We start from the raw sequence: 24,392 nt of genomic DNA, 5'->3' as shown, positions 1-24,392 counted from the left end.
ACATTGACATGCTCACCATCAGTCATTTTATGAAGTTTTATCAGTCATCTTTTGTCTACTCATCCTTCAGTAGATTTCTCAGGAAAGACACATTTGTGTATCTCCTGAGTTCTGGAATGTTCTGTTTTTCTATGGCCTTGAAACTGAAAGGACAGCTTGGATGGATATATCATCTTGGGGTTACACTTTCTTCATGTTTCTTAAAAATGCTGCTCTACTGTTGCCTTGGCTTTGTACGTCGTTCTAAGGAGTCTGATGCCAGTCTGATTCTCTTGCCATTGTAGGTTGTTTGGTCTTTTTTCCTGGAGGCCCTGAGAACTTTTTTCTTTATCATTAAAGTCTAATCATTTTACTAGGCTATGTCTTAGAGTTGGTGGTTCTATCAGTTTGCACTGGTACCTGGTGAACTCTTTCTATGTGTAAATTCAGGCCTTCTTTTATTTTGCAAAGTTTTCTTGGATTGTGGTGTTAAATATTCAGGGTTTTTTCATTGTTTTAATTTTTCTGTTTCAGGGATACCAATTAACGTATATGTCTGACTTCCTTTGCCTATCTTCCATATCAACTACCTTTTCTCTGATCCCTTATCTCTGACTTTTTTCTTTATTTCGTTTTTATTCCCTTGATTATTTTTCTCCTTTTCTTTAATGCCCTTATTAACTTTCCATTTGAGTCTACTCTCTGTTCTCCTTTGGGTACCTTGTAACTTTGTTTTCTCTTTCTTTTTTGCTTTTCTGTTTCTTTCCTGAGTTTGGTCATTTGTTGTTTCATTTCTTCTTGTTTTTTGTATTTCTGATCTAGGTTGTTTTTTCATATCCCCAAATGCTTGCTTGAGGATATTTAATTCAGTTTAAAATATGTCACATTTTTCTCCAGGATCATGGTTGGTTTTCTAAGGAACACATTTTATCAGCAGAAAAGCTTTTATTTGCATTTTCTGACTTTTTGCAGTAGTTTTTTTTTTTTTTTTTTAATGGATTTGGTTTTATTTTTTCTATTCCTATTTATTACTTGGAAGGGGTTCCTAGTTTGAGAGTGCTCTCTTCTGTTACTTCTACCTGCTTCTGTGCTACTTGTTTTATGAATGGTAGTGTTTTTGGTGGGGAGAGGGGTGGCATGTCTTGTTATGTTTCATTTCTATAGATCCTTTAATTTCTCTCTTATTTCATTCTTCATTTCACTGCTTTCTTTCCAAAAGGTACCAGTTCTTCTATATACATGATAATCCCCTGAAGCAGTGCTTCTCCAAGGCTACCGTTTTTGGTTCTACCCATTTTCAAGCCTCTTCTTGTAGTCAGAGCTATGAAGTACTAAGTCCTGCACAGTTTTTTTGCATTTATTGTTGCACTTTCACTTTCTGGGTATGATTTTTGTCTGTGCTCCTACCAACTCCTCTGATACACTCTATTTTTTCTCATGGAGTCTTTTAGGCCCCCCCCCCTTACCCGTTTTCCACCCTTACAAATTTGCAGCATCTGGAAAGCGACAGGAAATCTATTAGAATTTTTTCTTTTTATCTCTACTTACAGGTAATTTGGAGGTTGCATTGTTTTTTGTCTCCTCTTAATACTGAAGGTATAGGTTCTGTATTGTTTTATTTGTTCTCCTTGTTGATTTTTATATTTTCTTTGAGAGGTGGGGAAGAGTCAGGGAAGGGAGGAGATTCAGAGTCAGATGATTGCCATTCTTCTCAATTCTAAAGTCACTTGAAAATATATTTCCAGATTATGTAACATTTGCTTCAAGCAAATACTTGCATTTTATGCTAATAACAATTGAAGCCTTCAATTTGCTTTGAGAACAAATGTTACATTTGAAAACTATAAAACAGAAAATTCTTAAATTTATTTCAACATATTTTTCTTAAAACAGAAAGTAAATGATATATAAATACCCGTTTATGATATTTCATTGCTGTGTATTTATTTATAAATATATAAAGTGGATATAAAATATTGGTATAATGTACATACAATCAAGTGATAAGTAATCTGCGTAGTTTTATATCACTCACCCAGCATAGTCTTCCCAGAGCAAAAGAATCAATAAATTTAATAAAACCCCACAGAAATGGACCCTATGATGAAGTTAATTTGTGAATGGCTTGATTTGAATATGTCTGAATGGAAGCTGCCTCCTGTCAGACTGCCTTTGGGACCTGGATTGGTTTTGCTTTTACAGTGGGACCCCCAGAACTCTGAGTTGGCTGGCTGGCAGAGACTCACCTTGGTCGTTTCATTTACCTTGCAATAATGCAATGTCTCATTTTATAGTATTGATTTTTTTTTTTCACCTCACTTCTAGTATTATGAGTGAAGCCCTGGTGGCACAGTGATTAAGTGCTCAGCTGCTAACCAAAAGGTCGGCAGTTCGAACCCACCAGCTGCTCCACAGGAGGAAGATGTGGCAGTCTGCTTTTGTAAAGATTACAGCCTTGGAAACCCCATGGGACAGTTTGACTCTGTCCTATAGGGTCACAATGAGTTGGAACTGACTCAATGGGATTTTTTTTTTTTTATAGCATTAATGGTGGGTTATGCTACTTTTGAGTGCTTACACTGTACATATGAGATATTAAACAACCTCCCCGAAAAAAACCAAACCCGTTGCCATTGGGTAGATTCTAACTGGTAGTGACCCTACAGGACAGAGTAGAACTGTCCTGTAGGGTTTCTAAGGAGAAGCTGGTGGATTCAAACTGCCGACCTTTTGGTTAGCAGCTGAGCTCTTAACAACTGTGCCACAAGGGCTCCACATATACAAGACTTTAAAGCATGTTCCCTTCTCATTAGTACCTTAGAATTTTGATGTAGACTGAGAATTTGTAGAAAAGCTTCCTAATGTAAGGATATACATTTTTAAATCAGCTATTGAATAGGTAATAACGTGTACATGTGTGAAATACAAACATGTACAAAATTGAAAAGGTACATGAGACTGTATAGGAAAAGTCTACCTTCTATCCCTATCTTCCAGGTATTCCTCCAGCCCTCCCATCCAGAGTCAGCACTATTGCTGTATATGAGCATATATGCATATACTCTAAAAAACATAAATGGAGTTTACTACTTTTGGCTTTTCACTTAATTTTGTAGAGCTCATTTATTTGTTTAGTGTAGCTGTTTTATTTTAGTGGAGTCTGTTGCCTACCCCGACCCCCTGCAGTGTTAAACCTCTGATGTTTCTCCTCAGGGAGTGCAATCTTGGATATGCCCAGTCACCTTGGGATGACAGTGGTTTTGGCGGGGGCTGTCGTTGACCATCTTTTTTTCCTGATCACACCTAATGATGTATCGCCACTAATTACAGCCTGATTGCTTTATTGTTTTCGACAGCACCCTGGGCATAAATTGCTCTACATACTAATAAAACCAAATTCAGGCTCCTTAAAAAGGATGCTGCTAACCAAAAGGTTGGAGGTTTGAGTCCACCCAGAGGCACCTAGGAAGACAGGCCTGGTGATCTACCTCTGAAAAATCAGCCACTGAAAACCCTATGGAGCACAGTTCTATTCTTGACACATATGGGGTCCACATGAGTCAAAATTGACTCCATGGAAACTGGTTTACTTGTAGAAGGAATAGTTCCTGAAGTCTGTGTTTGAGATTTCTTTTGACTCCAGAAGAGCTCCTCCTCACGTCTCTTTCCCTTCTTCTCTACTGCAAACTTGCCAAGCTACAGTTTAGCCTCTATCTGCAGTGAATCTGTCAGTCTCCTCCTAATTGCCCTTCACCACATCTCCACTATTTTTGAGAATGCCCTTAGGCTTGAACTTCTCCATGTTCTGTTACAAATGAAGTTAGTTCCTTTGGGAAGAGATGAGGAGCTGTTTTATGGCCTGCTTTTCCCTCAAAGAACACTCTCTGACCCATGACTCTGGGGATGGGGATAGTGACAATGGTAATGGTATACTCCTCTCTGCGTGACACCCTTGCTTTGTGACTTGTATGTTAGGAGGACAGTAACCTCAGGTCTTCTCGGTTTGCCTCTCTTAGCATGGAACCAACTCCTTATGACCCAGTGCAGGGGTGATCAAAAAAACCAAACCTGTTGCTGTCGAGTCAATTCAGACTCCATAGTGACTCTATAGGACAGAGTAGAACTGCCCCATAGAGTTTCCAAGGAGTGTCTGGTGGATTCGAACTGGCGACCTTTTGGTTAGCAGCTGTAGTTCTTAACCACTATGCCACCAGGGTTTCCTCAGGGGCCCTCAGGGCCCCAGTATTCGGATATTCATGCTAGAGCCTTTGCTGTATCATTGGGAGCTGAACGTAAGAAAGGAGTCCTTAGCTCTCCGCTGCACTCGCCTGGAAGTTAGCCTCAGTAGGTAGCTGCGGGCAGGATGAGAAACACTGACGTCCTGCCCCTTCCAGGACGATAGCCCTCGAGCTAGGAGCTGGGAAGAGACCTCATGTTGGCTGTGTACCAGTCTGGAGCGGAGTTTCCCTCTTGCTGAGCTGGAAAAGGAGAGGGAGGGCGCAATCTGGTTCAAATAACACAAACTGTCACTGTTCTTACCAGATTTTACTAGATTTGCTTGAATAGATGATTCTTCATTTACTTGACTATTTCCAGAGACTTTAATGGCTGTTTTTCTTCTAGTTTTCACCACTTTCGTTAGGATGTGGGTCTGTGGAGTTCCTTACGTTGTCATGCCAAAGGTCTATCCCTATGCTAGTTATTTCTTATTTCTACCAAAAAATATTTTGTGACTCATTAACATGTTCATTTTTCTTTCATTCTCACTGATGGAAAACTGATACCTACTTCCATTCTCGCTTTAGTTCTCTTTTCTGCAGGCCAAACTAACCCCAATGTTTGTACTTTCTTTAAAAGCCCTGTTAAAGGGCCTGACTTAATTATTTTTCTTGTTGTTTGAAAACTTTTATTTTTAAAAAGAATTCCATAGTTACCTAAAATAATGAATCTTAATAGTATTCCTAGTGAGGACCTAGACAATAAGAAATTTAACTTCTAGCTGGCATATTTTTGGCCTGTTTCTGTAAATTCTTATTTTACATTTTGGAGAGTCATCCTTTTTTCTGAATTCATTGTCTCTTTTACCATTTTTTTCTAAGTGGTATGCTTTGTAGTACCCTGTTAAATCAAAATCTTTTCTTCTTTTTTTTTATGTAATGAATTATAATAAGAAATCACTTCGAAAGTGTTTTTGTATTTGGTCTAGGTATAGACATGATATAAATTTAATTCTGGATGGAGGTGAGACTTTTAGAGTTCAATTTTCTGGTCTGAATATGATGATAGATGTGTGGGAAAGATTAATTTTTTCATTATAAACACTCTAGGAAATAACTTAGCTATAACCTAGACTCTTCAACCTGAAAAGGAAGGGAAAAGGCTAAGGGAGGAAAAGATTTTATCAAAGATTTTTCTGAAATTAAGAAAGTCTTTAGGTACACATCCAAGAGGAAGGAAAGCATATTTCCCCATGAAAATTTGTGTTGCATGTTCATCATAGCATTATTCATAGTAACCAAACAATGGAAACCACTCGAATGCCCATCAGCTGATGAATGGATAAACAAAAAGGTGTATACTATACAACGGAATATTATTTGATAATTAAGAAGGAATGCAGTACTGATACATGCTACAACATGGATGAACCTTGAAAACGTTGTGCTAAGTGAAAGAAGCGAGTCATAAATGAACATGTATTGTAAGATTCCATTTATATAAAATATCCAGAATAGGCAAAATGTATAGAGACAGCAATTTAGATTAGTGATTGCCTAGGGCTGTGGGGTGGGAGAATGGAGAGTTACTGCTTAGTGGGTATGTGGTCTATTTTTTTGGGTGATGTTCTAAACTTAGATTGTGGTAATGGTTGCACAACTCTGTGAATATCCTTAAAAACATTGAGTTTTGCACTTTAAATGGGTGAGTTTTATGATATGTGAATTATCATCTCAATAAAGATGCTAAAATCAAAGAGAAAATCTAATCACCTGTTATCTTTTAGAATTTACAAGAATGAATGAGAGTGTGTGTGTGTGTGTGTGTGTGTGTGTGTGTGTGTGTGTACCAAGTATTAATTGGGCCTAACTTGCAAGGCTTTTGTGATTATACAAGTCGGAATAGGATCAAATTTGATATTCTTGGTAGGAAATCACTTGTATATGTGGAGAATATTTTGTGGTTTAATATATGTTGACAGGTTGTTTTAGGTATATTATAAATTTACTGGAAGGTTTGGTTTTTGTTTATTTCTAGTGTTATAGTTAAGTTTTACAATTTCAAAGATTTTTCCCTTTTACTGTTTTTTAATGATTCTCAGAAACATTTACTAATAACATTAATACTTTACTATAATTTCTACCATTTATACCTCAGAAACCATTGATGTGAAAAATCTTTACCTTTTGAATATAATAGTTCTTAACCATGTCTCTTCAAGTATTTTAGCATAGAGATTTAGATCATGTGGTTATATTTTAGTTTTTTCCTCACTGATTACATCCCCCTTCCCCCAAGTAATAAAGAAAAAGAACATTTGTTTCGTAGGTGGTCCTCTTGTGCTGGATATTTATGATACCTATTTTTTCTCCAGAATATCTATTTTCTCTTTCTTATAAAGTGTCTTAGTTATCTGGTGCTGTTAAAACAGAAATACCACAAGTGGATGGCTTTAACAAACAAATTTATTTTCTTACGGTTTAGGAGGCTAAAAACCCGAATTCAGAGTACTGGCTCTAGGGGAAGCCTTTCTCTCTCTTTTGGCTCTGGAGGAAGGTCCTTGTCCCTTCAGCTTCCTGGTTCCTTGGAGATCTCAAAGTGTCTTGGCATCTGTCTTATCCTATCTCTGCTTCTCTTGTTTCTGCTTGTTTAATCTCTTTTATATCTCAAAAGAGATTGACTCAGGATAACATCCTGCACTAATCCTGTCTCATTAACATAACAAAGACAACCCATTCTCAAATGAGATGATAACCATAGGCGTAGAGGTTAGAATTTACAAAACATATTTTTGGGGGCATAATTCAGTCCATAACACAAGAGTATCTCAGTATTGCCTTTTGTCTTTTCTTTTTTTTTTTTTAAAGAATGAATTCTTAGGAGAAAAGACACGGTAATATTCCCTGTAACTTCTTCTAAAATCTTAAATTCTTATAGAAGGTTAGGTTCTTTTTACCCTATTAAATTGTTTTCAAGGTAAAAATAGACGAAAATATACATCTGTCTGAATACATATGAAATGAAAACCTGTTGTTTTTCTAATCCTTTTTTTTCCTTTTAATAATTCTCAGTACTTTTAAAACCATGTCAGAGTAACTTTCTTGAAGGAAGGTTATCTTTAAAATGTTTTTTAAATAGAAAATTGTATTCTAAAAAACTTTTTTTTGAAATTATAAAATTTGTTTAGTTGTTTTTTCTCAAAAGACTTGAGTAACCATTATTCTCCAGATAGAATAGTTTTAAATATGATTTAGAAAATTGGTGTGTAATGTATTGGATTATTCCCCCTTCTTTTTCAGGAACTCTTGGTGTGATAACAGAAGCTACAATAAAAATCAGACCAGTGCCTGAATACCAAAAGTATGGCTCAGTAGCTTTCCCTAATTTTGAACAAGGAGTAGCCTGTTTAAGAGAAATTGCAAAACAGGTAAAAAAGAAAAAATAAAAAAGGATGCATATATGTGTGTTTATATTTTTAAAATTGTGCAATAATTGTGATATGTCACAAATTATATTTAGTTGTTTATATTTGTGTTCTTTTTCTCCAGTTCTGTATAGAAAGGTAATGTTATAAAAATCATTCCTTTAAGTGCACTTGGTATTTCTTTCAGTAATTGTTATCACACCTATTTTCTTGGTGACGGCAACAGGTTTGGTTTTTTTGGTACAATTTTAAGCCAAGGTAAGATACGTACTTGGTTCAATGGCTTCAAATGACTGCCTTTTATTAAATGTTATATTTTCTTAAGTTATTTTTGGGTAAGATATTTTGCAGTTAATTGAAGTAATAGTTCATTTTCTTAAATTAAGACATTTATTGAAATTAAAAGAAGTGGCTGGATATCAGTGACCCCAAAATTTAGAAATTGAATATACCTAATCAAACATTTATAGTTCTTAGAATGTGCTGCCATTAAGCCCTTCTTCATTTTATAATATTATCTAAGATACAGCTTAAATATTGTAGCATAGTATATTTAGTTATAAACTAAAAACAATTCTCATGTTCTTGTCCCTTCTTAAAGGATATTTTATCAAGATATTTTAAAAGACTAGATAATGCCAAGTATTTTTTTTTCCTCTGTTTAATTCTGTGTATCAGTGTGGAAAGTTAATGCATTTCTTTAGGTATTTGGGTCAGTGCTTGAACTATAATAGTTTGTGAAAATTTTTTATTTCAATATTTTCCAGCGGTGGGGAGTCAAGGGAGTATACTTCAGTCCCTTTCTTGCTTTTTCTAATCTCTTGGAGTTCTTTAATACTTCCCATCAACCATACCCAACTAGAATCTTGAGGGAAAGGGAGATTTTTTGATGTGACCCATGTAGGCCATCTTCCCGATATCCAGAGCAGGGTGGAGGGAAGATCTGGCAAGGCAAAGGAAGAATATCTAGCAAGTAGCCCATATTCACTGTGGACTTTTGTGAGGTACTGAAAATGGAAAGTGGCAAAGAATTTCATCTTCCTACGATCCAGAAACAGCTACTATTAATATTTTAAAGAAATTTAAAATGAGAATAAATATTTTGTATGTACCCACATATTTATGATTTCCATTGCTCTTTATTCTTTTGTGAATCCAAGTGTACATCTGGTATCATTTTTTTTTCCTGCCCGAAGAACTTCTTTTAACATTTCTTGTTGTGCAGGTCTTACCTTTTGGCTAAACATTTTTATGTTGCCTTTTGTGCTGCATGTTGTCTAATATCTGAAAAAAAATTATTTGATATAGCTTATTCTTTTCCACTTATTAGTGGCAAGAGGGTAAGTCTAGATCCTGTTATTCCCCTGTGGCTGGAAGCAGAAGGTCAGTGTTAATGTTTTGATGTATTTTAACGTTTTTTTCAGTGTGTAGGTTCTTAATGATTTTTTTTAAAGGTAGTTATAAACATACAACTACTTTTTAAAAATACAATTTAATACTTTGCATTTTTAGCCATATTTCTATTCATGCTGCAAAAATTTGCCTGATGAAGGAGAACTAGATGGCAACTTATTCTGTTTGCTCATAGATTATTTGCATTGGGATTTTTATTTCCAATAGTTCATGGATATTTGCGTTGAATACAATGCATATTTAACATATGTTTAACTCTCAGGTGGAATGAAATAAAGTCTCTCTTGACTGTTTAATCTTCCCTAAGATTATTTCACCTCCTCCCACACTTCATTTTCCATCTCTTGCTGGTGATTCTAAAATCTGTCCTTCTCTCCTGAGCTCTGTCTTGATGTTTCTAATGGTGTACCGGGCCTGTCCATGTGATTATCCTGTAACCACTGCACACTTGTTTAGGAACTGAACTCATTATTTCTTCTCTTTCTCCTGGCAAATTTTCAAAACCAGGTCTTAGGTCACATCCACAAATCCTTCCTTAATTTTCTTAGTCAGTTAATTTTTCTTTCTTCTCTTTTAAACCATACTTTGTAAATCTGTATACACCTTGTCTTGTTCTATTATTTATATATATGTCTCTCCCACTAGCTCAAGAGCTTGTTTCTGTATCAGTGCCTGTTATGTAGTTAGATTTCAGTGAACATTTGTTGAATGATTAGAAGGCATGTAGTGGATTGAGGAGAGAAACATAATGTGAATAAAGAAGATTTAAAGTAGAGAATTTTCAGCAAGTCAGACATGACACAGAATTTCGGCTCAGATACTGAACATTTGGCTAGTGTCTTTAGATTATAATACTGGGAATTAAAGAAATCCTGTGTTAAGATTATGAGTATCTAAAGAGTTTGCTAGGTTCACTTTAGATTTGAGCATAAAATTGTCAAATACAAACACTTCTTCAATCTGGAAGTCCAGAAAATTAAATAATATGAGGACAAAAATACTGCGTATTATTACTGGCTGTTTCCGGGCTGAGTAACATTAATATGCACTTAATGTAGAAGGCCACAATAAAATTATAGCTGGCTCTAGCATCTATTCAGTCACCCTAAGAAGTCACCCTTAAAGCCATGTTAGATTCCTTCTTTTTTTGCTCACTGCTTATATGCGCTTGGACCTCAAGTAGTTTGGGTTCAAATCTGAAGTCTACTACTTAGTAGCTATGTGGCCTTCCTTACTCTGCCTATTTTCCTCATTTGTAAAATGAAATAATGTTGTTTGTTACCTTTAAAGTTTCTGTTATCATCATTCTTCTTCACCACCAGCACCACCAGCACCACCACCATCATCATCATCATCATCATCATCATCATCATCACTACCTCCACTAAGTCTGTTGACTATACCTGGAAGCTCTTTTTTCCCCACCCTCTCCACCCCTAAATGTCATCTCCATCCCTACTGATAATGCGCTGGGTGAGTCCTCATCACTTTTTACCTGAATTGCCACATTGATTTTCTAACTAGTCTCTTTCTCTTCAGTCAGGTTCCATCTGCCCCTATAGTCAAAGTGCTCTTTCTTAAACACATGTCTTAAAATGTCATTCTCCTGTTAATCCTGTGATCATTGCCCTCACTGAGGTAGGGGGAGATGGGGAAAAAGAAAAGACCATTGCAGGCTTGAAGAACAATATGTGGAAAAGTGCAAAGATTAAAAAGACACAGTATGGTTGGGGCCAGATATTGCAAAGTCTTACATGATACTAATAAGTATAAATTTGTTATCAACAACTCACTCATTTTGATAGATGGTCTTTATTTAATCCTGATATGAAGAGACTGATCTTCATCTGCTTCTCCTTTTTGACTTTTAGCTCACCCAATTAGAAAGTGGTATAGTCTTAAATTCAGCTCCAGATACTTTTTGCCAGAGATCTGTCCAGTACCACCTGGTGCTGCCCATACACTCAGAGTTTTGCTAAAACAACCTTCTGAGGCACTCATTTAATGTGGCAGTTTTCTACTTTCAGGAAATCCAACTACATGAGCACCTAAAATTGACAAGGATAGTGTTTATAATTTTCAAGTAACTTCAATTACTTTTCAATAAGATTGCTTCTCCCATCTAGACATAGTATAGGTCTCTTTAAGCTTGATTACCTGTCTACTCCTGGGGGAAGAGGAAATTAAAAAACAGAATAGTTCTGGAATGAACATTCTTAGTAGACTTTGGACAGGTTGCCTCGGTGTGGGGTTAAAGCATAAGTGAATGTTAACAGTTGAAATCCTTATATAAGAGCTCTTGATTCACTAGAACTTTGGGAATATCATGTCATGATTAGGGAAATAGAGTATTATTCTATTATGCCATGTTTGCTGAAATGATGGGATCATAAAATATTTAGAAGCAGGATTATTAAGTAAAGGGGGAGTGGAGAGAAGTTTTACGATTAATCAATATTTGCTATGCTAAAATAAGGCCTGAGCACTGAGCAGGGAAGTTCAAGCATCTTCCAATACTTGTTTCTAAAACTTTTGGTCACTTAAAGGCCAAGGAAAGTAACTTCAAATTTAAGGTGTTAAGGTATCAAGAAGTAAAAGAACTACCTGCAGAGCCTTATGGTTTTGCCTGTGAGTTAATACCTAGAAGAATGGGAAGCTAGACTTTTCAGAAAATAACCAGTTCATCAAGTAAAAAAACAAATTTTTGCTGGTTGAATGGATACGGGAAATCAGGGATGGAAAGGAGGAGTCTGCTGTCACAGTATAGGGAGAGCAATTAGGGTCACATAACAATGTGTGTATAAATTTTTGTATGAGAGACTAACTTGAATTGTAAACTTTCACTTAAAGTACAACAATAAAATTAAAATTTTTTTTTCATGTCTAGGTTATATTTTCTTGTTAATTTCAAATCTTAATTTTTTTTTAATTCAAATATTTTCACTTTGGATTGTAATATATCCTTTGTGTTAAGTATTTTTATTTACTTTCCTCTATTTCTATCAACTTTGACCATTTCCCCTCAAAAATTCATATGTCTCTCATGTTCAGGTTTTTGAATGACATCTTTCAAATTGACCATTATTGCCTCTATTTTTTAAAAATAATATTTTATTGTGCTTTTGGTGAAAGTTTACCCAGCAGATTAGGTTCCCATTCAACAGTTTCTATACAGATTGTTCAGTGACATTGGTTACATTCTTCATAATGCTTCAACATTCTCATTTCTGTTCTGGTTGTTCCATTTCCAGTACTCTAGTTTTCCTACCCCCTTATCTTCTCATCTTTGATTTAAAGTAATTGTTGACTGTTTGGTCTCATATATATGATTTTTTAAAGGAGCGCAGTACTCACAGGTAATATTCTTTATTTTGTGAGCCAATCTGTTATTTACCTAAAAGGCGACCTCAGGGAATAGTTTTGGTTCAGGGTTTAAAGAATATCTCAGGACAGTAGTCTCGGGGAGTCCTCTAGTCTCAACCGGTCCAGTAAGTCTGGATTTTTTAAGAAGTTGATGTTGGTTTCTGAATTTTTTAGCCATTCTATCAGGATTTATCTGTTGTGGCCCTGATCAGAACAATCAGTAGCGGTAGCCAGGTGCCGTCTAGTTCTTCTGGACTCTGGGTAGATAAGGCCATGATTCATGTAGACAGTCCTGTAGACTCATTTCTTCTCTGAATCTTGGGTTTCCTTCTTTCTCTTTTGCTGTAGACAACTGGAGACCAATGTTGTATCTTAGATGGCTGTTCACAAGCTTTTAAGACCTCAGATATTACCCACCAAACTAGGATGTAGAACATTAACTTTACAAACTATATTATGCCAGTTGTCCAAGTTGTCCTATGAGACTGTGGTCCTAGGCCTTCAAACCCAGAAAATCAATCTTGCGAGGTGTTTGTTTACATCAAAGAAGGAGCCGTAACTGTGCCTCCTATGTGCTTTACTGTATATATGAATATACATGCATGCACACACATACACGCATATATATTTACATACACCTATAGGGTTGCTATGAATCGGAATCGACTTGACAGCAATGGGTTTGGCTTTTTTGGTATATATATATATACACAGGAGCCCTGGTGGCTCAGTGGTTAAACACTCAGCTGCTTACTGAAAGGTTGGTGGTTCAAACCCACCAGCCCTTCCCTGGAGAAAAGATATGGCAGTTTGCTTCTGTAAAGATTGACAGCCTTGCAAACACTATGGGGCAGTTCTCTTCTGTCCTATAGGGTTGCTATGAGTCAAAATTGACGTGACAACAATGGGTTTGGGTGGTATATCATGCATATATACTCACATATACATACCTATGCACATAGATGCATATATATGTACGTATATACCCGCACATATATTTTTTTGTTGGTGGTGGTGTTGCAAAATTATATATGCCATAGCAATTACCAAAAGGTTCTTTTTTCTTGTGTACATCTTAGTGACATCATTTACCTTGCTCAGGCTGTGCACCCTTCACCTACATTTGGTGTTACGTTTCCCATTACCAAAAATAACAACGCTTCTCCCCCCTTCACGCATCCAATGAACATTGGTCTCTGATATACCCATTCTTGTCTTTTTATGAAAGTGAGATCATACAATATTTGTCCTTTAGTGATTGACTTATTTCACTAGAATAATGTCCTCCAGATTCACCTACATTATATTTCGAGGACTCATCATTCTTTACGCTTAGGTAGTATTCCATTGTATGTATGTACCACATTTTGCTCATCCATTCATCCGTTGATGGGCACTTAGGTTGTTTCCATTGTTTTGCTGTTGTGCATAGTGCTGCAGTGAACATAGGTGTGCATTTGTATTACCTCCATTTTTATGACAGAATAATCCTGAGTGCCAAAGTAGATTTTTTTAAATTATGGAATGTACAAAAGTAGTTTGTATTTGTATTTATTTTCAACAGAAGATCTTAAATGAGGTCACTGTCAGTCTACGTTGGCCAGCTCTGTTCCTTTACAATATCTCCCCTCTATAGACCACAGATTTAGTATACTTATATAAAAATGTTGTTATATGATCTTTAGAGTAGACGTGTAGATATTTTATGCTTTTCTGAGTATTTTGTCTACTTTTCCACATTGCAGATACTCCCATGTAAATATATCTTAGGTTCATTAATGAGAAATGATGTGCAAATGTCTCAAAGTTTTAAGTTTATAATTTTATTAAATTGGAAAATATTGCATTTTAAGCATAGTTAGTACAATCTGGTACTTTTTTTTTTTTTTTTTTTTTTAACAATTTGATGTGCCCCTATAGAAAGAGGTAAAGTGCTGCCTGTGCTGTTGAAAAGTAAGAATGGAATTTTCCTTCACCCTTGCATAAGTCAGTAAAAAATGGCTTTTATTATTTTTTAAAAATCCTTTGGACATTCACCTAATGACCATAACCTAAATGCACTGCTCAGACCATATTGGAGATACATTTTTTTCCTCTTGGAATAAATAATGGTGGTGGTTGATAGAAAGTGCCACCCCATGGTTAAGAGCAGGTCCAAAAGAAAATTTCTAATCTGTAGTTCTGATAATTTGGTTCGGTGTACTTAGTAATAGACAGTTTTTAGAGCCATAAATACTATTGACTAGAAAGCTTGCCTTATTTGAAACTGATTAAAAAGCGTAGGTAGATAATATTTTCAAGTATTGCTCTTATTTATTAAATGAAACAATGGCTGAGAATAGTTACTGGAATTTGGAGATACTACGCTATTCTAGGGACCTACATATTTTACTTATGTTAGAGTGCACATGTAGAAAGGCATTACTGCTTACCATCCCTGGAAATAGATAAATGTTGGTATTATGGCTTAGGGACATCTGCGTGTTAGTTTACAGAATGCACAAATCTCATATGTCAAGGATGGTACAGTATTTGCTGTCCTGCTTTCTAACAGCATTCTCAGGCAGAAAAATTGAGAAAACTACCAGGTTTTGGCACTAGTCATTGCTCAGTTTGGGATTTGGAATCTCAGCTGATAGCAGAAGAATTAAGATCCATTAAAATAGATGGTACATGGTTTATGATTGTGCCAAATCTTGATTGAGTAATAAGTTGGCTGCTTGTAATTCTTCACTGTCATATCATAGCACTTCTATTTTTGCAATATTTTCAGACTCAAGTTGCTTTTGAAATGGGAAACCGTATTTTGGATGAGTATCTTTTGGAAAGGAGCATACCTGATTATTCAGAAATAGCAAAATGGTCTCTGTGTATATTTTCATCACTATTCTTACTGAAGGAAATAAATTAAGCAACCTTATACAGGCAGCAGAAGATTCTCCTAAGGTCTCTCATCTGATCTTTGTCCATGTGTGGAATTGTCCTCTTCCAATACTTCACTGCCTTGTGAGGAGCTAGAAAGGAAAATTAGTGGAAGATTAATATAATTATATCTCATAAGTGGCAGTCCACTATAATTTCCAGCTTTATTCAGTAGATGGGTAAGTAATTTTTAAGACGTTTTTTCTCAGAAAACAGATTACCTACTGTAGCCTCTCAAGAGCGGAAAAATGGTGCTTTTGTAATCAGAATATCAGTGTCAGATAAAATTTTCTGTTCTCTTTTTTGCTTGGTGATGTCAGTGTTGCCTTTACAAGATTTGAGGGGAAAACTGAGTGTTAAAAGAAACTCAAAAGCAGTTTTCGAAGTTTGGATTTTTTTTGGTTTTCCTCAGTAAAAACTTAGGCAGTATGCCTTCTGGTATTGAGAGAGGGCCATTTGTTCCAACAAGAGGAAAAACTGGCCACGTTTTTGGCGTAGATTTGTACTCATCCTTCTGAATAGTGTCTTTTTCAGTATCAGAACCAGGTTTTTAGAATTATGGGTTAAAAGACAGCTTTTTCTCACACTACAATTTTATACTGATGGGGCGTTTTTTTCTAATGAGTTTAGATCGTGATTTGGAAAGAAAAAGATCACGCCTGATGCCTTGAAATGTTATATCTCAATTCTCAGTTGCTCTGTTTTCAATGTAATTGATCCTGGAGGGGTTCAGGTAAATTGAAAGGAGTTAGCTTTAGTACTTAACCTTACAAAACATTTAAAACCTGTTTATATTCAGCAGAAATTCTTGGTAATAATTGGTTATATATAGAAAACAAAATTGTCATTTTAAACCATTTTTTGTGTCACACATCTCTCTCTGAAGTGGAAGGAATAATCCTGGCTAAATGTTTAGTCTCTCGGACTCTACCAGCAAAATATATGGAACTTTAGGACAGTTTTAAGACATTTTCTTTACTGGGAACTACTCAGAAGAAGGCATTTCACCTTTACTGAACTGAAAAGTTAAAAATTGTAATTAGGAGACTGTTCAGCATAACTTTTGGCCCTCCCTTTTCTACAGTAGGAGGAAAATAGCCACTATATCATATGTATTAATTCATTCTTTAAAACCAAAATTCTTTAAAAGAGATAATTCTCTTGTAAAAAAAAGTTTTTGTTTATTATTTATAGTCCTAGCTATAAGCTAGTCATTTGGTTGGCTGTTTGTAATATGAGGAACCAATAATACCAATAGCCTTAAATATTGTATTGATTTTTATCTGTGGTATCAACACCAACTTATTAGAGGAAGAACTAATTATCTCTGTACATTTTACGTTTTTATATCTAGAAACTTGCACTTAACATAATTATCAACTCATCATTCATGTAGCCTTTTTTGAACTTCTTATCATTAATTTTATTGTGTGCCTTTTATGTGAGGTACTGTGCTCTTCACTTTATAGCCAGTATAGTGCAGTAGATGTTGTGCAAGTTAAATAGATAATGATATGACCAGGTGATCACTAAATAAACATCTAATAAACACTAAGGATGTGTCATATCATGATAAATTCTGTGCTTAAATTTTTGTATAGCTAAACCCTTTTGAATGGCCAAACCTTTGCATAAAAGTTTTGATATTGAAGCGTTTGCTTCTGATGCAGTATGAGATTAGTAGACTATCTCCAGTGTAGTCTTTAAGTTCAGGAATTTGGGCTGTGCTCTAAAGTCTGCACAGAAAGTTTGATTTATTCCTTGAAGAACCAAACCTTTTCAGTTCAAAGATGATTTATTACTTACCCATGATACCAGAGATATAGAATACCATTCAGTCTTATACTTTTATAGTTTATCTTCCTTATAAAATTAGAATAGTAGAAATCCTTCAGACATTGGAAATGGATATTAATATTGAATTCCTTTTGTCAGTAACTAGCAAATTAAGAGACAGTATCTCAAATAATATGTCTCATCTCAGGTGGAAGTTCTGGTTTTCTCTGTGACAATTTAAGAGATATGACTTAATTTAATAAAAACAAGTTTTACAAAATCTTTTGTTATGTTTCTAATAGGAACTTTTTTAGATGGAAAGTTATTGGATTGAGAAATCTGTTGCCTTTTAAGTTAGTGCAGAGAATACTACTAAATAAATAAGACTACTAACCAGAGTGGTTATTTTTATTTTTCAGGTTATATATTCAAGTAAATTCCTGGTCATACCATTGTTAAAGTGATGAAATTGCCAGAAAATATACTTAGTAAATCTTATACCCATCTTTAGAAGAAAATGTGGTTATTTATGTCTTCTCTGTTCAGATAAAACAAAGATATTATTGTATCTTTATTAGTCCATAATAAGTTTCTCATAACATTATCAGATTACCAAGTATAAAATATACCTAGGTACAGGTTAGGTGACATGAAAGATTCTAGTAAGGGCTCATTTATCATAATAGAAAAGAAATTATTTCATTAGCTCCAGTGTGAATAAGCAATTTTTATTTGAGTGTGTCTTAAATTCTCTGAATTTATAATTAACCCACCGTAGAAATTACTTGTAAAAGACATTCCCTTTCAGGTTAGTTCTGATCACCTACCAGCAGGGGTCACTTTAACTTAAGGACCTTTTTTCCCCCGTTTTCCTGTAACGAATACTCTCAGCCTAGCATAATTGAGTAGCATGGGAGTAAATTTAGTGCTAACGTTCTCAGAATTTGAGCTGCCCGTAGCTTTAAATGGCAATTAAAATTAGTCAATTGCCTACCAAATTAGTTTTAAAGCAATTGAAATGGAACCTAATCATAACTATTTATCTAGTAACTCAGGTTGAACGTTGTCGTTATTGTTGTTTAAGGATAGTAACATTTTGGCCTTTCGATTATAGAAACTTATGCTTAATTAACAGTAATGGTGACTTAATTATTTGGAATTCTAAGAAATTTTTCCTACTTTGTATTTTTAGAATGAAACACAGTGATTTACAAATTATCATTTGGCAGGGAGTCATGTAAAGCAATCTAGATGTATTTTTTAACTTGAATGCTTCATGTATAAGAATTTACTTATGCCAATAACTGAAACTCCATTTACTGACTTTTAAAAAACATGGCACTATTAAAGCATGAGACTCTAATAAAGCTGTTGATTTGATTTTGATAATTTTAAAAAACTTAGTACTGAAAATTAATTTAATATTTATTATGTAGAACAAAAATTTTTTTCTTTAGCTTCTTAGTTCTTTTTTAATTGTATTAAGTCTGTTGTGTCATTTATGTCTCTTCAGTGTAAATAGGAATAATGGGTTACTAGTTTATGCAACTCAGCTGTCAAGTTAAAATCACATTCAATGTAATTGAAGATAAGTTGCCATATGATATAGCAGGTGCCTTAAAGATTTTTAACCTGTTTTTCTAATTTGAAAATTTCAAGCATACCAAAAATTTGAAAGAGTAGTTCAGTGATCACCTGTAGATTCACTTCCTAGATTCAACAATTGTTAATTTTTTGCTCTGATTGTTTTATATGTGTGTTTATGTGTTTCCTGGACCATTTGAAATTAAGCTGCAGATATTATTGCACTTGACCTCTAAATACTTAAGCATACATACCCTAAAAATAAAGGTATTCTTCTTTATAACCACAGTGCTATTATCATGTCTAGGAAAATCAGCGGTAATTTCTTAGTGCCATCTATTATCCATTCTATAATCAGGTTATCCTCGTTGTCCCCAAAATATATTTTGCAGTGTTTTCAAACTAAGATTTAACCAAGGCCTGAATATTGTATTTTAGTTGTTTAGAGATTGAATTCCATGAGAAACTTATTATATTAAATTTAGTATATTTTTCTCGCATTTTCCGATATATGTGCCTATATTGGTTGTTTTTATCAATAACACCGATAGATACAGATGAAGTAGAATCTGAGTGGCAGTAGGAGATGGAATATACAAGTTGTTGGTACGAATCTAAACGTTTTTTTTGAAGAATAACAATAGCTCAGAATTCTCTCTCATTTTTTAATGGTGTACTTAAGATACAACATATGTATGTTAAATGTATATGAAGAAAAGAAACTTGATCTGATTGGGCTTCCATATTTTACTGAAAGTTGATGTGCCCATTTTATTAAAAAAATTGCAGATTTCTAAATGTGAAGAAAATTGATCTTCCTTTAGTATTTTGGAAATTGGTAAAGTTACAAAGATACTTTTATACCACGATCTGAAATTACTCAGGTTGTATATTTTTATTTTATAACTATTGTAGTTTTAATAAAACCACAGAATAGCAAAAAGATTGTTTTAATTTAGATTTTCTTTCAAATATGCCTTTAAAGCAGTGTGTGGGGTGTGTGTGTATATATATATTTTAAATGATTTTTTTTTGGAGGCTGTGTAATAGAGCTGATCTGTAGCAGTCAGGGTATCTTGGTCCTAGTTCTGTTTTACTATGTAACAAGCATCTGACTTCGAGGAAGTCTTTTAGCCTCTTTGATTCTATGTCCTCATCTGTAAAATGGGGATAATAGTTGTTCTACTGCTCTGACAGGGTTATTTCTTATATTAAATAAAGACATATGAAAGCAGCTTGGAAACAGTAGGGTCCTAAAGATATAAGGTGATAGGTTATTGTTATGATGTATATAGAAAATTACCTAATATTGTTTCTTTAGGCTTGGCAGTAACTTTTAAGACATAGATTAAATAATCTCACCTTTAGTATGAAATGTGAGTAAATAAACTGTGTAGTATTCAAAATCAGAATGTAAATAATCATTTTGTTGGTTTACTGGGTGAAATAAAATGTGTATTGTGAGTGTTTTTATAAAAATTAAATATTTGTTCAATGAAGAGCAAATAATAGCAAAATATTACAATGCCTAGTTGAGGTGTGTATTAATTTTTGTTTTTTTGAGTGAGTCTCAACATTGTATTGATACCCATGTTGTGGATAAATGTTATTACTCAGAAGATAAATGTCTAAAAAGTTTGTCATTTGTCAAACTGGTAGAGTCAAAAAGCATGTTTAGCCATGTATATTAGGGTCTAAAAGATGTTAAAAATTTGCATAGAAACATAAAAATCCCTTGTAGGGTACAGCTTTCTTTACTTCTATGAAACAATTGTAGTTAACTCGAACTTTGATAGTGTTTGTATTCTAGTGTTTTTGCATCACAAAATTAATATAAACATCTGCTTCCTTCATTATTCTTTTCTTGCAGCTTTTAGGATATACCTAGACAAATATAGCACAGGTGCATTTTTAGATACATAACTTCAAGCTTCACAAGTTTCTTTGCTATTTTCCTACAACTAACCTTGAAAGATCTTAAAATTCTGGACACTGTCGGCATCATTTTTCTATTTAAAGTGGACTATGAGAATGGATAAAAAGAAGGAACAATTCATAAAGTTATCGATGACATTGCAGACAATTTTTTAAAATGCTTTGGCCCACAAAAATTTTCGCCATCATCTTTCTCATTTTTAAAAGTGTCTGACAATCTGCAGGCACGGTGTAGTTGATAAATGGCATAATGTTCTAGGCACTGATTATAGTCTGAGAAACAGACTCCTAAAATCCAGATTTCTGGGTCCATGGAGTTGGGGTGACCCACTCAGGCCATCTGCATTTAAGTGTCATTTTGAATTTTGAGGCTTTAAGGGACTGTTTTCCTAAAGTCAAGTTCACAACAAACATAGCCTAGTAAGCGGTTTAACGGAGAGAGTTTTACCTTAGGCATTGGGCTATTTTAGAGAATTATTTATGTGGAGCCAGTTTCTAGAAGCAGGAACCTGAGGTCTGACTGGAAAATGCATAGCATGTCCTTAGTAACTGTTTCTACAACCAGCCGACCTCGGAACCCTGTAGGAGTTCTGATGATGTCTCCTGAGAAATGAACATCCCAATATATTCGGGTTCACACGGCCTGATTCAAATCGGATCCCCTGATAATAAATATATTCTGTTACACTAATTTTTGGTGTTTCTCTGTGCATGTAGGTTTTTGACAAGTCTTAGAAATTTCTACTTTGTTCTAAAATAATCCACTCTGAAGACTGGTATTTCTTTTAGGCTTCTTCCATAGCTCTTTGTTAGGCATTAAAGCAGATCTTGTTGCAGATAAATAAAAAATTTGGTTAACTTATGTATATGCATGTATATATGTATTATGTACCATATTTTTAGACAAATAACATGTGCCTTCTATGTTTGTTTGCCATTTGCCCCTCCCCGACGAGGTACTTTCATAAACAGCTATGCAAATTTTTTTACATCTCGCTGTAAAAAAAATTAGCATAAGGCACTTAGGAAAATACCTTGGGGTGGGGGGGAAGATGCTGTTGACAAACATAGAAGGTGCACATTATTTGCATAAAATATGCTATATAGATCTCTTTTCTCTATTTTATAGCCACTGATGTTCTATTTGTCTTCATAAAATTGTATAAAAAATTAAAATTCTTTTCTTGTATATATCCTTAGGATCTGAGGTTTTGATCTCTTAAATATAGAAAGATAATATTCATATTCTACCTATCTAGCTTCCTACTGAATTTAAACATGTATCACATTTGTTTTCCTTTTTTTACATAGAGATGTGCTCCTGCATCTATTCGCCTCATGGACAACCAGCAGTTTCAGTTTGGTAAGTGTTATGGATTGAATGTGTCTTCTAAAAATTCACGTGGAAGTCCTAGCCCCTGGTACCAGTGAACATGACCTTGTTTGGAAACAAATACAATAAAGAAGGACTGGTAATTTTAAAATCTACTTTGTTTAGCAACAAAAATTTATGAAACACCAGTTATTTGCTAGGAAGAGTACCAAGTGCAGAGTTAGAAAGATGAATGTTATAGTCCTTGCCTTTCAAAGAGCTCTCAGTCTGATGAAGACAGTCAATTACCTAAATGAATGGGTGTTGGAGGTGCTGCAAAAGAAGACTGCACGGGCTACTGTGGGATGCAGATGAAGGAGTGGCAGATACTACTTGAGATGGAGGCAGACAGTCAGGAAAAACCAAACGAACCAAACCCATTGCCTTCCAGTCGATTCTGACTCACAGTGACCCTATAGGACAGAGTAGAGCTGCCCTTAAAGGAGGGTGATGTTTGAGCAAAATCTTAACAAGTGAATGGAAATTTGCCCAAGTTGTTCTCTCCTCCCCTACCAAACTTATTTACTTGTCAGCAACAATATAAAATTATGAAACCACACTGGAATGTTTAAGGGTGCTTCAAATAGTTCTGTGTGGCTGAAATAGAGGATAGGGTAGGGGTTGTTACAAGAGATAAAGCTGGATGGGTAGACTAGGGCTTTGCAGGATAGACTTGGATTTTACTTTGTCAGCAGTGAAATTTCTTTGTACTAGAATAAAATAAACTGACTTTTCATCTTAGAAAGCCCATTTTGGTAGCATTGTGCAGGATGCATTAAATGGGTTCAAGCATGGAGGAGGGATACCATTTAGGAGATGAAACAGTTCAAGAAGCAATATTGGGAACTTTGATCAAGACAGTAGCAGTGACGATAGAGAGTACGGGATAGATTTTGGATCAATTTGCCAACTGGATGCGGAAGGAAAAATAAAGGGAAGAGTTGAGGGCAACTCCCAGATTTGATTGATGGGGTGGGTAGAACGACAATATAGAAAAGGTGGTGATTCTGGGAGAAAAGACATTACAATGGGTTGCATTTAAGGTGTCCTTGGTCTGTTTAGGTGGAGAATTCAGTATGCAGTCATGTCTGAAACCATTTTTCTTTTTCTCCCTATTTTGTTTAAAGTATTAAACTTTCTGATACTCTCATCTTTCTAAATTCTAGTTTTATTGCTTCTGTATTTTTTCCATATGTAGAAATTTAATTTGAGATTTAAGTTTATGGAATTCAAATACCCTCAAAACAGTCCCTGAAATGATGAGAATAATCATTTAAGTTCTATAAACTTAAATAATCATCAAATAATTATGGGAATAATCATTCCCATAATTTATAGAATTTAAACATCCTTAGAACAATCCCTGAAATTATGGGAATAATCATTTAAACTCTATGACCTTAAATCTCAATTTCTACATATGGAGAAAAGAACAGGCAACCCTCATCATGCTTCTTGGCTGCCTGTAACCTCTTTTATTCCTCAGTACCCGTTGAAGCCTTTCCATCTATATATTCTGTCATGGCTCCATGATCAAGCAACTAAAGGAGTAACAGCATAGCAGGGGTATCTAAGACTGTCATGGATTGAATCGTGTCCCCCAAAAAGATCTGTCAAGTTGACTAGGTCATGATTCCCAGTGTTGTATGATTGTGTACCATTTTGCCATCTGATGTGATTTCCATACATGTTGTAAATGCTATCACTATGATGTAATAAGATGGATTAGCAGTAGTTATATTGATGAGGTCTACAAGATTAGGTAGGGTCTTAAGCCAGTCTCTTTTAAGATAAAGAGAGAAGCAAGTAGAGAAACACGGGGACCTCATACCACCAAGAAAGCAGTGCCGGGAGCAGAGCGCGTCCTTTTGACTTGAGGTTCCTGCTCTAAGATGCTCCCAGACAAAGGGAAGACTGATGCCTCACAAGGACCTTCCTCCAGAGCTGACAGAGAGAGAAAGCCTTCTTCTGGAGCTGATGCCTTGAATGTGGACTTGTAGCCTACTAGACTGTGAGAGGATAAATTGCTCTTTGTTAAAAGCCATCCACTTGTGGTATTTCTGTTATAGCAGCACCAGATGACCAAGACAGAATGTGGTACCAGGGGTGGGGTGCTGCTGTAACAGATACCTAAAATGTGGAAGTGGTTTTGAAACTATGAGTGGATAGAGGACCGGCAGCAGCAGTGGCAGAGGATGAGCAGTAGCAGAGGGCTGCAGTGGTAGAGAAGCGCAGTGGCAGATCACCAGCAGCAGCAGAACCAGGAAACCAGTGCGAGATGGCACTGGAGCTGACCCACGGAGCGAGAGAGCTGAGTGCCTGTGTGCACGAGGCTTCCTGGTGGAGTGGGGTGCCTCCGGGCACCTATCGATGGAGCTACAGAGCTTTGGAACACTTGCTCCAACA

At 35.2% G+C, this 24,392-nt stretch overlaps 1 protein-coding gene across 3 annotated transcripts in view; it reads left to right on the top strand.

Moving 5' to 3' along the window:
* AGPS (alkylglycerone phosphate synthase) overlaps positions 1-24,392 on the top strand; it is a 174,637-nt gene that overhangs the window by 92,291 nt on the left and 57,954 nt on the right. For all 3 annotated transcript variants that reach the window (XM_004375472.3, XM_023730536.1, XM_023730535.1), the window contains exons 11-12: positions 7,497-7,624; positions 21,926-21,977. In XM_004375472.3, the coding sequence (XP_004375529.1) occupies positions 7,497-7,624; positions 21,926-21,977 (180 nt within the window). The remainder of the gene's footprint in view (positions 1-7,496; positions 7,625-21,925; positions 21,978-24,392) is intronic.

The sequence above is a fragment of the Trichechus manatus genome, unplaced genomic scaffold, assembly GCF_000243295.1.
Source record: "Trichechus manatus latirostris isolate Lorelei unplaced genomic scaffold, TriManLat1.0 scaffold00037, whole genome shotgun sequence".
NCBI classification, from domain to species: Eukaryota; Metazoa; Chordata; class Mammalia; order Sirenia; family Trichechidae; genus Trichechus; species Trichechus manatus.
The sequence above is the reverse complement of the archived record's forward strand: the minus strand, read 5'-3'. Positions and strand labels throughout refer to the sequence as shown.